General features: G+C 39.9%; 1 protein-coding gene across 4 annotated transcripts in view; it reads right to left on the minus strand.

Annotated features, from left to right (window-relative positions):
* WDR37 (WD repeat domain 37) overlaps nucleotides 1–16,488 on the minus strand; it is a 58,184-nt gene that overhangs the window by 35,570 nt on the left and 6,126 nt on the right. Inside the window, exons 2-6 of one of the 4 annotated variants that reach the window (XM_084859236.1) lie at nucleotides 11,849–11,880; nucleotides 8,132–8,308; nucleotides 5,745–5,841; nucleotides 4,442–4,537; nucleotides 4,241–4,305 (exon numbers count right to left, since the gene is read on the minus strand). In XM_084859236.1, the coding sequence (XP_084715362.1) occupies nucleotides 4,241–4,305; nucleotides 4,442–4,537; nucleotides 5,745–5,841; nucleotides 8,132–8,269 (396 nt within the window). In that variant the 5' untranslated portion in view covers nucleotides 8,270–8,308; nucleotides 11,849–11,880. Of the gene's footprint in view, nucleotides 1–2,309; nucleotides 2,394–4,240; nucleotides 4,306–4,441; nucleotides 4,538–5,744; nucleotides 5,842–8,131; nucleotides 8,309–11,848; nucleotides 11,881–16,488 lie in introns of all 4 variants that reach the window. The other 3 variants (XM_084859239.1, XM_084859235.1, XM_084859238.1) reach the window with 3 other exon arrangements.

Consider the following 16,488-nt stretch of genomic DNA (forward strand, 5'->3'; position numbering starts at 1 on the left):
GGCTCAGGCTCAGGATCCACCTGGTGCAGCTGCTGGCTGGTCCTCCTTCCCCAGGCTCCTTCCCGAGCAGCCTCTGGCAGCCCCGCCTTAAGTACCTTGTAAAGATCAAGATCTATGTTGATACCAAGGTTCACAGATTATTGTTCCATCAAGTTTGATGTTTATATCCTTGTATGTTATGTCTATATTTTTGTATCTAATATTCTTATTTATGGTTATGTATTAGTTCAGTTGCTCCCACGGAAGCAATGAACTAATATGGCACAGATACTGAAGCTGAAGCTCAAATATTTTGGCCACCTAATGTGAAGAGAAAACTCTCTGGAAAAGACCCTGATGCTGGGAAAGACTGATGCAATGAATATGGACTTGAGCACACTCCGGGAGAGAGCGCAGGACAGGAAGGCCTGGTGTGCTATGGTCCATGGGGTCACGAAGAGTCGGACACGACTGAACGACTGAACAACAACAATTAGTTCAGTATTTTATTTTTTGTTTCTTTTGAGTGTCCCCATAATTATGAACTCACATTTTTTTGTGATTCACATCATTTCCAGTTATGTGCTTTATTAGCATTGCTGTTTGGGGGGTTTGTACAGCTGGTACTTTATTTTGTTGGCTATTAATTTCTACACAGAAGCACATCCTTCCACTTAATTCAGAAATGAATTATTTGCTGCTTATCATCTGAAATAGAGAATAGGCTGAATCTTATCAGCACTTGAAAAGCTATGTTTTTTCAGGCTACAAAACAAAAAAAATGTAGGAAATCGGCATGGAGGATTACACTGTATTTATTCAGTTAAATAAAGGAAACCATCCCAGTGATCACGAACAAGGAAGTCATCAATCTGAATTAATTCATATTGGTATTAGCACCTCCCCTAAATGTTTCCACATGATCTTTGTCAGTCTTCGTCACTGTCTGCAGCAGAAGGCTTCATTCCAGACATGCACAAGTTAATTCTGTTATCCAGGCAAAGACAAACTATCTTAGGTATTCACTTGTTTCATTTTTAAAGCAAAGATGTTTGTATACATAGGATATTTCATCTTGCACCAATTCATGTTTATTTTCACTATCCAACTTTTAGTTGCCCAAATATATACTTAATATATTAAATACTACACAACTGGCAGATTTGTGACTTTCTGTTATGCCTCTGAAACTTGTACAAGTTTTAGCAACCCCACATGTGCCAACAAAAAAAGTCTTCCCTAGGCTAGCAGCCCGTGTGGATTTGGACTTTTTCCTTTACTGAACAGCAGATTGCATGCCCATTCACAAATGTTTTATAGACTCCACTCCGTTTCAAATGAGATTTTCATGTTGTGCTGTAGGGGAGGAGTTGCTGCTCACAAATCCAAAACCTCTTTGGGCATCTACAACTAGCTGCATGGTTCTTGGGAGCCTAGCCTGCAAGCTGCTGTTCTCAACTGCTGTTAATTTAGCTGACTCCTATGGTTCTATCATTATTATTATTATTATTATTATTGACCACTATTACTACTCCAAGGACTGCTCAATAAATTTTCATCAGCTTATGACAAAATTCTGTTGAAGTATCAAAACTTTGACAAGTTTTCTGAAATGTCAAATGGGAGCTAATTCTGTTTTATAAACTGTTCCGGCACAGTTGCATATTTATAAAGCTATTAAGGAAATGGACCATAGTGGGATCCCCATAGGGCATAACAGAGACTTGGTCCCCCTACCCCTTCAGCATGCACATGGTGCGGACCTTCAGGGGGAATGAGAGATCTATGCATACTCCTTACATCCCCAACCAACCCACTCCCTCAGGGCTCACATTTCTTAACTGAGTGGTGCGGGGGGCGCGTGTGTGTGCGCACGCACATGCACCTGTCTACACAGACCTCCCATTCCCATAACAGCCTGTTAGTCTTAGTGCCTGTGCATAAGCAATGGGGGGGGGGGAGACATGGCTCTGTTATGCTCTATGGAGACCTCTCTGTGGATGCTGTGCCCACGCAGAGATCATGCCCCACCTTACGTGCCTGCAATACTAGAATATTTACAATATTCAGTCTCAGTAGTTCTTAACAGTAACAAGGGAAGGGGGGAAAGCTGCTTCTATTTCCTTTGATTCTGACTTAAACAATTAGTGTCTGCAAGCAAAAGTAGGAAATGGCTAAAGTTGGGTGGCACAAGGTCCTCCAAGAAGGCACAGTTGACAGATACGGTATCCATGGAGAAAAACTGGTTAAGAAGAGATTCTGCATGTTCCACCACTCTCCACTGTTTAGCTGGGCATGCATATTGGCACACTGGGAAACAAAGCAGTTACCCAGGAGTCTCCACCCCATATTTCCCAGCTTCCCATGTTGAAGTTGCGAGGTCCACCTGATTTGCCTGGGAAAGAATTTGAGCGCTATGTAGCAAGTAAGAAGAGATAAGTATTCAGCACTTGCTTTTAAAGAACAGTAATTTGTAACACACATTTAATATTCAACATCCATATTTTAACAAATCTGTAGAAAGTAAACATTTCTGCTGCTCATTTAATAGATTAATGGTAAACTAATACAAAATGAAAGGGGATGTATTTCCATCCCACAACATGCATATTGACAGTGGGAACTATGTAGAAAGACAAAAGATGAAAACTGCTTAAACTAAAAATGAACACTGTAAACACAACCCATTATCAAATTAAAGCATCTCAACAGTTTATTGGCATCCTCATAAGAGCTGCATATTCGCATTATGCTTCATCTATCATTACTTTATTTGATCTAAAGACAGTAGGCAAATTAATTATACTATGAAGTGTATACGGAAGAGTACCAGATCAAAACTGGCAAAAAATAGAGTAACTGTACTGAAATGTTTTGCAGTGAAGTTTCTAAGTATCATATAGAGCAGCTCCACAACTGCCAAGAGGCCCACTGTTGTCCCAAATCCCACATGGAGGGCACAGGAGGCACATGATAAGCCTGAGCTTGAAATCCCTTCCAAATTCCCAACTAACTTGCCTCTCCAAGTAGGAATGGATTGGCGGCATTCAACCCAGCCTCAGGGTAGGGGGTGAGGTCGTAGTGTGAGGCTGGTGGTGGGAGTCTGAGCTAAAAGCCCTGTCAGGCTGCATCCCCACCCCCCGCTCCCCCTATGCAGCTGGTGACAGAGATCACGTGGGTGAGATTGCCCTGGCCTAACATCTCCCAACACCAATCAGACCCCTGGATGTGCTAGGAAGAGGGAAAGGGAGTAGGGCTTAAATTGTGTGGGCTTGTGTCTGCAGTAGAAAAATTAGAATATTGAAGAGCAGAAGTTATTGTGAACTTTGGTTATTGGACAGTCTAAAAATATAAAAATTAAATAAATAAATATACACACAAACATGGAGTGGACTTGCCCTTAGTGTTCTTGGAAACCAGCCACGAAAAGCATGAGTGAGCGAGTGAGCAAATGAATGAATGAATGAATAAATAAATAAATAGGACAGGGATTTTCCTCTCCCCAGTTGATTAGCATTCCTAACTTCATGTGATGGCCAGGGCTGAAAAAAAAATCAAGTGTCCAATCCTAGAAATGTGTTACTGGCACCCTAGGAATTTTAAATAACATCTGAAGTTGAGGAATTTTAAATAACATATAAAGTTTAGGTTTTCACCTGAACATCTAATTTCTTTTGAAAGCCAGGGAAGGTGAAAAAATGTGTATGACCTTCTCTGCTCATGAATAAGTATTACTTGCATGTGGTAAGAGCACTCTACAGCTGGCATGTGACTGATACGTCAAAGCATCAATGAGGTTAGTGGTAATTCCAAGCAAAATTTGCTACCCAGTCCAGTGAATCTACATTTTGAAAGGGATCAAAATAAAAATGATGCCCATGAACTAGGAGAAATAATAGGCAAATTGATTTAACACCTATTTTAATTAAAATACTCACAATTACCATTGATTCTTAAAGAATTCTTCTCAGTCAAAATGCTACTACATTTAGTTTTCTATTAGCAGCTCAAAAAAAATCCTCACAGCTTGCCCTAGCTACAAACCTCCTTCTGTCATTCTATTTGCCTTTTCTTAGTTAAGTATTTTTAAAAATATATTTTGAAGCAACATTTCTGAAGGGCTCGATAAATACAGATGCCAATTCTTCTGCTAGCCTTCACTAAGCATGCCTACAAATAGACAGTACTAAATCCCAAGCTGCCAAAATGACGCTAGTGAGTAAATAATACAGGTAACAGGAAAATTCAATGTGTTTCATACCTTGCTAGTAGATGCCTTGTAAGTAGTCTTTAATTTCTGAGAGAGCTGGCTGGTACTATGACTGGCTGTTGAGACAAATAATTTTAAAGAAAGTTTGTTTGCTTTTAAAGGGTGTGTGGTGTTAATACCCTTCCAATACATCGCCAGCTTAACTTATGAAAAGCAAACTAAGAGAGGAATATTTGTCAACTCTCTTCTTACCTTTTGTTTTCAGCTGTCCCTTGCTCAGTTCAGCTCCATCAATGGTTTGGCCTTCAGCTGCTAAGCGCTCATTAAGTGTATCAATCTCTCTACGTACTAGCAGTAGCATAAAAATTAATGTTAATGCAAACAATAAGCATTCAATCACAATTTTTAAATGATCACATATTTCCTATTTCCAAGGCCTTGACTCTGCAGACGAATAATCTCCAGATTCCATCTACAAAGGACTGTTGTGGTTATCTGTGTACTACAACAATTAATACATAATCTCAAGGCAGCAGCCAAACTCTGAGAAAATGTCATACTGAATGTTACCATCAGGAATCTGTTGTAAAATCATAGTTTCTGGAGGGAAAATGCTGACGCAAAACAGCCTTCAGTAAAATAAATGAAAATTCAGGAAGGAAAGGTTGCTATCTCTCTTCCACAATCAGCAAGTCACGGCTTGCCAAAGGGCTTGTTCCTGTATGTAATTCCATTCCAGACTAGAAGACAATGAACCCAGTATTAGAGCATCTATTATTGCCAAGTTTAAAAAAAAACACCCATCCAGTCCACGTAAGTGTTTGGCTGAACACGCATAGGCTCCTCCACATTATCAGGAACCCCGATCTGCAGGGCTCCTGATTGTGTGGACCGCGTCAGTTCCCTTTTCAGATCTTCTGGCCAATGTGCAAAGACTGGGATTATAGCTGGTAGGGATGGAAACAGGGCCAATGCAGCCCCACTCCATGTGGAACACTTCTTGGAACACATGGAGGGCAACTTCTCTACAGGGCTTTATTGACAAACATTTGCTCCTCAACATTTATTATTACATTCCTATGCTGCCTTTTGATCAAACTGGTGGCTTGTTACAAGGGACAAAACACAGTAGCTGCTTAAAATAGTGAAGTGTAGCCATTATTTAGTAGAATCAAGAACACAACATGAAGCATTATCAGATATCTGAATGTTCTGAGTCTATAGCTTTAAATAACTATGTACTGAACAGCATAACAGATAGTATTGGTTTAGAATGCTAGTACAATCCCCAAGTCAAGAGGGATTAAACAACAACAGAATGCAGGATCATAAACATATATGCCATAGTGACAGTTACATCATATAGCTTGTGAAATATAACTGCCTGTTTAAAGTTCATACTGAGCTGATAATGTAGCATAGTCTACGGAAGCAGAGGTCCAGAATAATTATCTGGAACATAATAGTCTTAAAAACTATCCTGCATCTAGTATATTTCACTGGCACCTTATTTTAACTTTATTTTTCCGAATAAGTTGTATACATATAAACTCACATTCAAGATTTTCAATGTAGAGGTTCTCAAACTCTCTTTCTATTTGGCCAAAAAGTTCCAGAAGTGTATTTCTAACAGATGATGGCAGTTTTGAATCCTAGGAAGGATGAAAACATTAAAGTTATAGGAGAGGTTTACAGGGTTTTGTTGCTGCTTTCATGTGCTATGGCATTTTATGGAAAGTCTGCCATTTGATTCCACAACCTATTTTGAAATCATGTTTTCATTTTTTCAAGCAAAGATTTCAAACTCAAACATTCACATTCAAACAACACTTCTAACCCATTGTCTATTTGGACTGTTAATAAAATTATACTTTTATCTTGGTGCAACAAGCAGAATTCTTGTTGTTGTTGTTGTTATAGTTTCTAAATATTTATCAAGTATTAATATAGAACAGGAGTAAGCAACCTGGTGCCCTCCAGGTTTTTGGACTACAGCTCCCATAAGCCCCAATTACCATGACCAATGGTCTAGGATTATGGGAGTTGTAGTGCAAAACTTCTGGAGGGCACCAGGTTGTCTACCCCTGGTATAGAAAATGTGGCTTAGATAGGAACAGAAAATAACAAGGCAGTCAAGTGGGTAATGAATTCTACAAATACAACTCCACAAAGAAAATAGAAAAACAATATTTTGGTAATTGAGGGGGTAGGGGGAGGAGAGGTTTAATATTCTCTGAAGTTTAGGTGCAGGAGAGGAGTGAGAAATCCGTACATACTCCTTTGAGCTGACAAAACATTCTTACTTGACAGCACTCACTATACAAATGTGACCCAGCAACTATTTACCCTTGGTATGGCCTTCAGTACTATTTCCAGTACGGTTTGCTACTGCACAAGGAACTGCACACAGCAAGATTAACCAAGAGTTATCCATCTCAAGCTGTTCAAGGAAATCTTATATTTTATTATTTATTTATTTCATTTTATACTGCCCAATAGCTGAAGGTCTCTTTTCTTTTCTTAAAGATGGGCAGACCGGTTGCCACTTTCATTTCATCAAAGTTAAGAGAGCATTATTAATAGGATAATTTATTAAGTTAAAACATAACCACCCTCTGTAGCAGGCTGCAATCCTATGTTGAGATTGTATAAAGATTTCAGATGCTGCTGAAATAAGATTCGAAAGCTTATGCCTTACTTACAGCAAAGCAGTGTGATGAATATTCAGTTTTCAACAGTCATTTTTACTGAAATTCCCATGTTAAACCTATAATGCCCTGGACTGGGCTTGTGGAAAAACTTGTACAGACATAAGCAGCACTTAAGGGCATGAAACCACAGAGATTGAAACAGAAAAATTCAGAAAGTTCCTAAATCAGAACTGGGACCCAAAGATCTGATTAGGATGATGCAAAGGGCTGTGCTAGTTCACTAGTTTGTTAAGTTTTTTCCTTTGAAAAGTTGACCCCAATGCAACTGGGGTAGAAAGGAAGAGACTCGGGTCTGATGTGGGAAGAAAGCAAATCTAAAATGCACCTAGTGTCACAGTCATTTGACTCCTGGCCAATATTCCCAGAGAAAAGCTTTAGATTTGTTCTTTGTTTTTTTAATGCAAGATAACAAACTCTCCTCTACATTTTTAAACTGAAAAGTCTGCACTCATTTTTCCATCAAAGAAATTAGTTTACTGTCAGTCAGGTGCAGTCACCTAAGGTGCTGGATTCGGATAATCATCCAAGGTTTCATAAACCACTGTTCGTTATTTATGAAGACAGGAACAAGTGTTGGGAACAAGCACCCGTCCCTCATCCCTCCCCTTCCCCCACTGCACAGAGTTCCCTCTTATGTCAGTTAACAAAACCAGAGAGGAAAGGCCAAGATTGGCTTATTTTCCTGGTTTGTTAACCACTGCCAAGTTAGAGTTCCCCAGTTCAGACGTTAACAGGGAACTCCAGCTTAATCAAAGCCAGGATCTTCATGCTAAAGCCAGCATGCAACAGAAGGAGGGGAAGGCAAGGTGAGGAGAGCTCAGTTCAGTCCCAAAGCATGTTCATACATCATGGTTTTATGAACCCTCAAATGATGATCCAAACTGGACCACTCAATTCCCAGATCAGCCATGAAGCTCAAAAGAGTAACCTTAAACAAGGCCCCAAGTTTCATCTGAACATTCTTGAAATGTTGTGGTATGAATAAACGGGTAAGGGGCACAATCCTTTGATACAAGTATCCAAGGTGTTCCCCCTAGGAGTTTTAGTCCTTTACACTCAAACAGATGCCCTCCACATTCCCTTTACATGTACTTCTTTTGGTTTGTTTTAAAGGCCTGTCGGTGATACAAAATTAGTCTTGCTAGTCAATGGATTATCATCAAAGTATTGTAATCTGCCCTAACAGTGTAGTAGCAGTATCTAAAAACACATACTTTCCAGTCAAATTTACCTGGCCTTCTAGCATCTCTCTCTGCAATCCCGACCGCTCTTGCTCAGAACTGTTGGTTCGTCGTATAGAAAGACTGTGAGATTTGCGTTTCTGCTTTGCTTGGCGAGCAGTGGCACAACTTCCACTTTCTGTGGGCATTACTTCAAAAAATAACTTCCCAGAAGCTCCTAAGATAAACTAAAGCCAAATATTAAGTATTACAATTTGCCTTATATTGCTCCTAGAAGTAATAATTTTAATGGAAACATTTAGGCCTGCTGAATTCTTTAATAATTTTTAGGGTAAGGTTTTTCTTGTTAACCCTTTCCAGAAAAAGCTTCTTTCAGTTAAGATTACAGCTCTAAGTAATTCAAGTTCTATTAAAAATCATGTTGCAGATAATATAAATATTAAGTCAGTGGTATTGTTACACCACACATATCACCATTGATTGCTAACTACAAAGCCAACTCGTAGAGGAAAAAAATTAATCCCTCAAGGTCTGACATTTTCTAAATGCAAACCTAATGAATATTCCAAAATGCTTCCAGCAAACAACCACACACCTTTTGTAGTTCAATGAAACACATGCAAAGTCATAAACCCAACTGGAAATACAGGAAGATGATGTTTGGAGTGCAGTGTCAGGTAAATTATTTAGAATCAAACATTTGCTAAAGATTGTTTGCAGCAGTTTACTAAGAACATATAGCAGTAACACAGCAGCAGTTTACCAAATGAGTTCATTCCTCTCTGTTCTTTGTAAAATGCCATGTACGCAGACGGCACTACAGACAAAAATAAATTCCTTAAAAGTTCATTTCTTCAGCAGATAATTCTATTAATTCGATTCGTCAATTTCCTTTTCCATTTTGCCTCTATTAAGTCATTGCTACGAATTTCAAAAAGGAATTCCATAAAACCAAATTTGAACTGTGTCCAAATTACCTGACAGTACACTTCAACCAGACTCACCTATGCATGGATCATTTTGCTTCCCTAAGAAAATAAAGTTACGCTTAATTTCTTGCAGTGTTCAAGGAACTGCACTGCATCCAAATCTTCCAGCAATAAATATGAGCCTATCAAGCAACTAGCATCTCCACCACTCCTGGCCAAATCCATTAAACAGGGCTGCAGTATTTATAGTCAATTAAAAACCTCTTGATTAGGAAGGTAAATGCCATTCATCTGGCAGCAAATTTTTATTAAAAATTATTATTTTTGTTACCAGTACTTACAGAAACCATGGGAGCCAGACACCATCTTATCAGAGATATTCCTCCGCTCCCACATGGGAAAGAATGCCTCTTTTAAAATGGACTCTGATACAGGAGTGAAAAACACAGAATGCTTTTCTGTTCAGAATGATTTTATTCATATGCCCCAGCAGGTTGCAGAACAAAGAAGGCAGCAAAAATGGTAAGCAAAGACATTTGAGTAGGATTTAAAACAACTGTCTGATAATCCCTAACTCTGAGGAGATCTGACAATGTACGAGTTCTTTGGTAAATTAGGAATGAAAAATGTCATACTTTTAATGGCTAGAGATTGTCAGGTTCTAAAAAACTGAGATAATGAAATGTACAAAGACAAATGCAACTTTTCCAAATCAATGCAGTGTATAAAACACTAGAAATCAATACAGAAAAACACTACTAGGTTCTGTTCAATCACATTTCCTAATTAAGGCTGTTCGATACAGCTCCATATGCTATGTGAATGTCAGCAATGTCACCTGAAGCAGCCTTTCTTTCCTGCCTGCTAGCTAATCACCATTTTCACATGTAATTTTCATGTCTACCCAGAGAATGTCTATTATTGGGCAGATTAAAAATATAATAAATAAATAAATAGTGGCTAGCAAGCAACACAGCTGATATCAGACATATGGAAGATGTCTCTATTTGAAACATCTTACATATGGTCCATCTTTGAACAATAGTTTTGTGAGACCAAATTGACATTATACATTCATGCTCTTTTTGCAAGCTGCACTACATACTATTAAAATTCTTCCACTTAATTCTCCTCAGGCCCCTTCGAAGCAATCAGAGAATTGTGTTTTCCACATTTTGTGTTAACCACACAAACAACTACCCTTCTGTCATTTTTAGTTCATATTTGCTGCATGAAGGGTGCAATTTCCTGTTTAGTTACAGGCTCTTTTCAATTCTTTCCAACAAAAAATAAAGAGAGAAAGCAGAAGCCACAATTAAAGTGATACAAACCAAATTTGGAGAGAAGAAAAAAATCACATTTTCATCTACTACTATTTATTATTTGTGAAGCACCAGAGGGAGCAATCCTATGGCCCCAGACAGAGTCGGGGGTGGGGCGCACAGGATAATTCAGATTCCTGGATCCGAGTCCGACTACAGATCCAGGAATCCACATTCCTCGCCCCCGCCCCCTCTCCATTGGCATGGAGAGAACTGTGCTGGGTGCCTCTCTGAGTCGCAAAGGCAACCTCAGAGAGGGGGTGCGGGGGGGCAGTGGGCGAGGAGGGACAGGGATTAGGAAAAGATGAGATACGATGCATCCTGAGGCTTCCCCAGCCTTCTTCCCTCCTGCTCCAATGGGCCACAGCTAGATGGGCAAAAAAGCTTGTCTAACCAAAATGCAGAGCGGGAGGAACATGGAGGCGAAGATCACCTCCGCCACTTCTCCCACTCTGCACAGGATGCCCATAAGCCTCTGAGTTCAGAGGCTTACAGCATCGCCATAGGATTGCACCCTAAAGAAACTAGGCCCCATTCAAAACACATACATACAGGCCCTGCCCAATGGGCTTACAATCTATCTTAGACAAACACTAAAAATCTTTTTAAAATGGAAGAAAAGGTCAAACATAGCAAGACATCAAAATCTAAAAAATCAGAACTAGAAAAAAAGTTATTCATTCACAAAATGCTAACAGCTTAGTCAGCTGGACATCATCATTCTGTGTTTCATTGCATTAATGTTCCATTGCACATCTTCATGCACCAGCATGGCTGCAAAATTCATGCATTATTCAAGAAAAACACACATTACATGCAAGCCCTCCCCCAGATCTTGCAAGAAGAAATACCTAAAGCTGAAGAGGCAGCAAGCAAGCACACACATAGGAAAAAGGGGGAAATGTAACAGGCAGGATCAATCTCCAAGGGCTAGCTGACATGTGATGTTTCTCCCACACTGAGAATCTCAGTGTACAAGACATATGTACACCACATTATGTGACAGCACAATGAACGTATATTTTGTCACAAATATATTCATAAGGAAGCCAGTGTAGGAAAAGCTTCATGTGTGAAACAGCTCTAAATGTATTTCATATTACTTTAAGACTGCAATCCTGTATTCACTTGTGCAAGTAAGACCTAATGAACTCCAAGGGGCTTACTTTTAAGGAGACATGTATAGGATTGCACTGTAAATTGAAACACAAGCCACTTCACTAGAAAGGTAGAACAGCCGTTATCTTTTAAAGAGGCATAACAAACATTAGAGGAAAAAACTACCATCCTTTTAAACTTTTGTAGTAAATCACTTCTCCAAGCTGCAAAAGTAATTTGGGTCAGAATCAATTGCACATTGCACCACAAAAATCTTACAAATTTAATGTAAGATATGGAATTAGTTAAACAAGTACTTGGCAATGTGATGCTACAAGGAGATACAGAGATGACAATTTCTGTTAGTTTACCTGGATTCGCCCTATTAGATTAGGTTTTCAAAACAATTGGAAATTACCTGTCCAGTATATCAGTGTCATGTTAAATATCCTATGAAAACCATATTAAATATTGATTAGTGAAACAATTCAAAAACCAGTCAGAAAGACTATCACATTTTAAAGTTAATTTTAGCTGAAGCATGCAAAACTACTACCTATACTTTTTGCTATCAGGCAAAGTAAGAGCCACAATGAGAAATTACAAAATACACAGTTCAAATTATTTTGCAGTTTCAGTATAATCTGACTATTACTTATTCATGAACTTGGAATAGTAACGTCTAAAGAGAAGGCAGGTACCCTTGGAACAGGGATGAGGAATGTGTGGCCCTCCAGATGTTGTTGGATTGAAACTGCCATCATCCCTCACCATTAGCTATGCTGGCAAGGGCCAGCGGGAGCTACAGTGCAACAGCTTGAGGGCCACACGTTTCCCATCTCCACCTTACAGCACCATCAGAAGCCTAAAGCATGTCCCTTCTATTTCAATGGGATTTGCAATTCTATCAGTGAAATAATATCAGTGAAATTAATCTAGAGTAAGTTTCAATCAAGAGTAAGTACACCCACTTGAAAGTGAGCGGCATGTAGGCTGAATCTACCTTTCAGTTCACCATCCAGGCCATAGTGAGCCAAATCCAGTGTCAAGAAACATAATCATAAACGGTCTAAACCAATAAGTAAACATAACATGTTTAAATAAAATACTAGGTGTAAACAGCACATACTCAGCACCTGCAAGAAGCTATGCTAAGGATTTCCCAAGTTCTGTCAGGGGTCAGACAGGGGAATTCTGGTCGCCATAGCAAAAACGCTGAAGCCTGCTGCAGGTCACCTAATATAGCCTATACCACATGGCAATTGTCACACACTTTTGGGTGAAGCTCACCCCAATCTCTCAACGGCATTTTTCAGCATCGCCTCCTGCATGCATTGTGAATGTACTGCGTGAGGAAGTGGGGTTTCTGCCAAGGTTGTGCCAGGCTACGCTACTGAGAAGGCCTATCCATTTCAGCAGCTGTCCCAGTCACATCACTTGATGCAACTGTATCAAGCACTATAATCTGTGAGAACATTTCTGCAGCCTTGCCTGCATTTCCACCCACCACTTCCATCTTTTGCCCCGATAAGTGCTCCACCCCGCCAAATAGCAGTGACTACTGGCAACTGATCCCACTACTTCATTATTTGAGGTAACTGTGAAAATCAAGATTTTTCTACTCATTTGAACTACTCATAGAAGATGTCCAGGAAACCTCTGCAACATGCAGGGGTTCCTTGGTAAATGGGTCAACGTGGAAAGGCTTCCATGAAGGTAAAAAGTTCTAAAACCAGTGAAAAAGCGTACCACCAGTCAACTTCAATTTGTTCCCATAATTGATTGGATTGGATCGAGATTTATGGTGGATCAACTGCATTGATGGAAGTGAACTTCCCTGCTCCCACCTTGCCACAGCAGCCCCTCCAGCCCCCCGAAAATGCTACACAGAAAGTCAGGAGATGACTCTCTGGGAACTGGGTTGAACGGGGGGGTGGATCCCCCAAAATCAGGTGGAGGAACCTTCCATGAGCAAAGCCCTGCCTGTTACAAAAAGTCTCCTCCTCTCCCGGAAGGCAGATCCTTGATCCAACTTATTGTTTGCAAAACTACCGCCATATTCCAAAACGTTGGTATTGTTAAAGCAAATTGCTACTTATTTATTTATTTTTATTTAGTTACAAGATTTATATAGCACTCTACATCCAATAAAATATCCAAGCACTGAGCAATAAAAAGGGAAGAAAGTAATAATACTTGTGAGATAGGTAAAGATTTTACAGCACAGCAGCAACTAGGCAATATTATACCTTATACTAGATTATGTTTCAAGCACTCATATCTTGGGCCTAAGTTAAATGCACAACCCTAAATCATTATTAAAAATATTTGTATACAGCCTTTCATTAACAAATTACAGGATGTTGTACAGAATTCATTAAAACAATTACATTGAAATATATATCCACAATAAAAACAAAAAACTCATTACATTATGCATTAAAATCAGCAAATGCTTGATTAAACAAATAATTAACAGGTGCCACAACACCATCAGGGTTGGTGCCTGTCATATTGCAGTGGGGATAGAATTCCAAAGGCAGAATGACACAACCAAGAAGGCAGTCTCCCTGGCTGCCATCAGATGCATATGTGCCAGTGACACAACAGCAGGAGGCCATGAGATCTCAATAACAGGCAAGTTGATATGGGAGAAAGTAACCTGGCTTCAAGTTGTTTAGGGCCTTACATGTCAACAATAAACTGAACCTGGCCCTGCAACGTATTGGCAACCAGAGTAGTTCTTTGAACAAAGGTGTAACATGCTCATGGTAGGCTACCCACTCAGCAATCTTAACTGTTGAGTTCTGCACTAGCTGAAGTTTCCAGACCAGTCTCAAGGGAAGCCCCAGATAGAGAGTACTGCAGTAATCCAGTCTTCAGGTTACCAGTGTATGGATCACGGTGACCAGACTATCCCTAACGAGGAACAGCCGTAGCTGGTAAAAGGCATTCCTAGTCACCAAGCCAACATGAACTTCCCATGACAGAGATGGTTTGAGCCTCAAGGAAAACCCCCAGACAACAAACCTAATCCTTTGGGGGAGTGCAACTCCATCAAGAACAGATAACCTGTCTCATTCCTAGATCCAGGAACCACCCACCCAAAGAACCCCCATCTTGTTCAGCCTCAGCTTATTATGTCATCCATGCGGATAAGGTTTCTGCTCTAAGTGGGCCACCAACATTTAAAGGGAATTGTAAGCAATACAACTGTATAATATAGCACTGTGGGTAGTTATAGTGAGGACTAATGTGGTGCAGATGTCCAGCTTTATTTCTCTCTCTCCCTACCCCCACTCCCGCCCGCTCCCCCCCCCCACACACACACACACACATCTTTGCAGGTGGGAACAAGGCAAACAATGAACTATGGTGATATTTTAGCATGAATTTAGCAGCAGTCATCACCATCTCACTATAATGACAGTTCAAATATGATATTTTAAGAGCTTATCATGCCTATTTTGAAACCTTATATATAACATTTCATCCAGGGATGCCCATCTATCAGAATGCCCATGTATCAAACAAGAACTGTAATAATTTGATATAAGTAAAATATAGCACATATCCCTAAACACTGGGCCACAAGTTTACAACTAAAAAAACTCGCTGAGCTGGTGTTGTGCCTACACCTAGCTGACACTGTTACTGCAATATTAATAAGCATCACCATAGGATGTTTATTTTAAACAGGGATATAATATTTCAATTACGCCCACCATAAGATAATGTGATATAGTGGAAATAATTTTGAACTTAATTTGATAGGGAGACATGAGCTCAAATATCTCTTGGTCATGAAGGTCACTGAGACACAGTCCCCAGGTTGTTTCACAACATGTGAAGCCGGAAACAATAGGCTGTTTATAGTTTAAAAAAATGCAGAGTTAACCCAACAACAAACCATGGGCAACTGTTGGGTTAATTCTGGGTTGTTTGACCCCTAAACAACCCGTAGTTCTGGGTACACATGTCCCGAAACAGCCCAGGACCCAGGAATTCCAGGAGTTCATTAAAAGTGGAAACAATGAATAAGTGACATGCAAACCAGATCTAAGTGAACTTGCACCAATCTTTCTCTCACACCTCACAGGGCTGCTGTGAGGTGAGGTGGCATGCATACTGATGTTGAAGCAAGACTTACTTATTTTTTCTCCTTCAGAACCAACAGAGAAAATGTTTAATGGTCACATATGTTTTACAATATTGTGACAGCAATTGTCAAAGCTAACATCACTGGCCACTATCCAGGGAAGTAAGAGAACAGCTCTTCATGTTCAGCTGACCTCTTTTCTCCCTTTCCTGGTGTCAGGGTCCTGGAGGACAACCTTTCAGACCTTCAATAAATTTTGCTGAATCAGAATACATTAAGAACAGGAACAGAAACAAAACAGAAGGATAAAAAAGCTCATAGCCAAGAAGATCACTCATGGATTGGAGCCAGATAGTTGGCAAAGTTATAGAGCCAACAGATACATGGAGTATACACAGGGAAGAAAGCAAGCAGCAAGAAACCCAGGTCTGATATGATCCAGTACAAAATAGCTGAGACACTGAGCCATGAAGGAAGCAGACTGAAATAGAAAGCAATGTGGAAAGATTGGTAGATGCATCTTACCCACCATCAGAATTAAAGGTCTCGATCAATGCCCAGTACTGATGATATGCACCTACCTACACCAGCCAGTAGAAACTGTTGGCACAAAGAGTTGGGTATATCTCCTATCCCCCAGATCCTGAGTTTGAGCCCCATGGAGTATGACACATGAACAGCAGAGTTCTTCCCACACATCCTCCACAATACAGTCTGCTTTTAAAACCAGGATTTCTGTAAGCAATTTGTGGCATAGAATGGGAAGCAGCTGACCAGGGAGAGGAAAGGAGGCCTGACAGACGGGCTAATGCCAATGGGCATACATGAAACAAGTTCTCTGCATCAACAGCTAATGTGTCCAGGTGAATTACATTATTCTTTCCAACCAGCAATTTTCTGCGCTGGATTTTCACATGCTGTTAAAATTGCCTAAGCATCTAGTTCTTTCATAGCTCTAA

This window comes from Heloderma suspectum, chromosome 5 (assembly GCF_057233095.1).
Source record: "Heloderma suspectum isolate Gila_16-S chromosome 5, 16-S_ref, whole genome shotgun sequence".
NCBI classification, from domain to species: Eukaryota; Metazoa; Chordata; class Lepidosauria; order Squamata; family Helodermatidae; genus Heloderma; species Heloderma suspectum.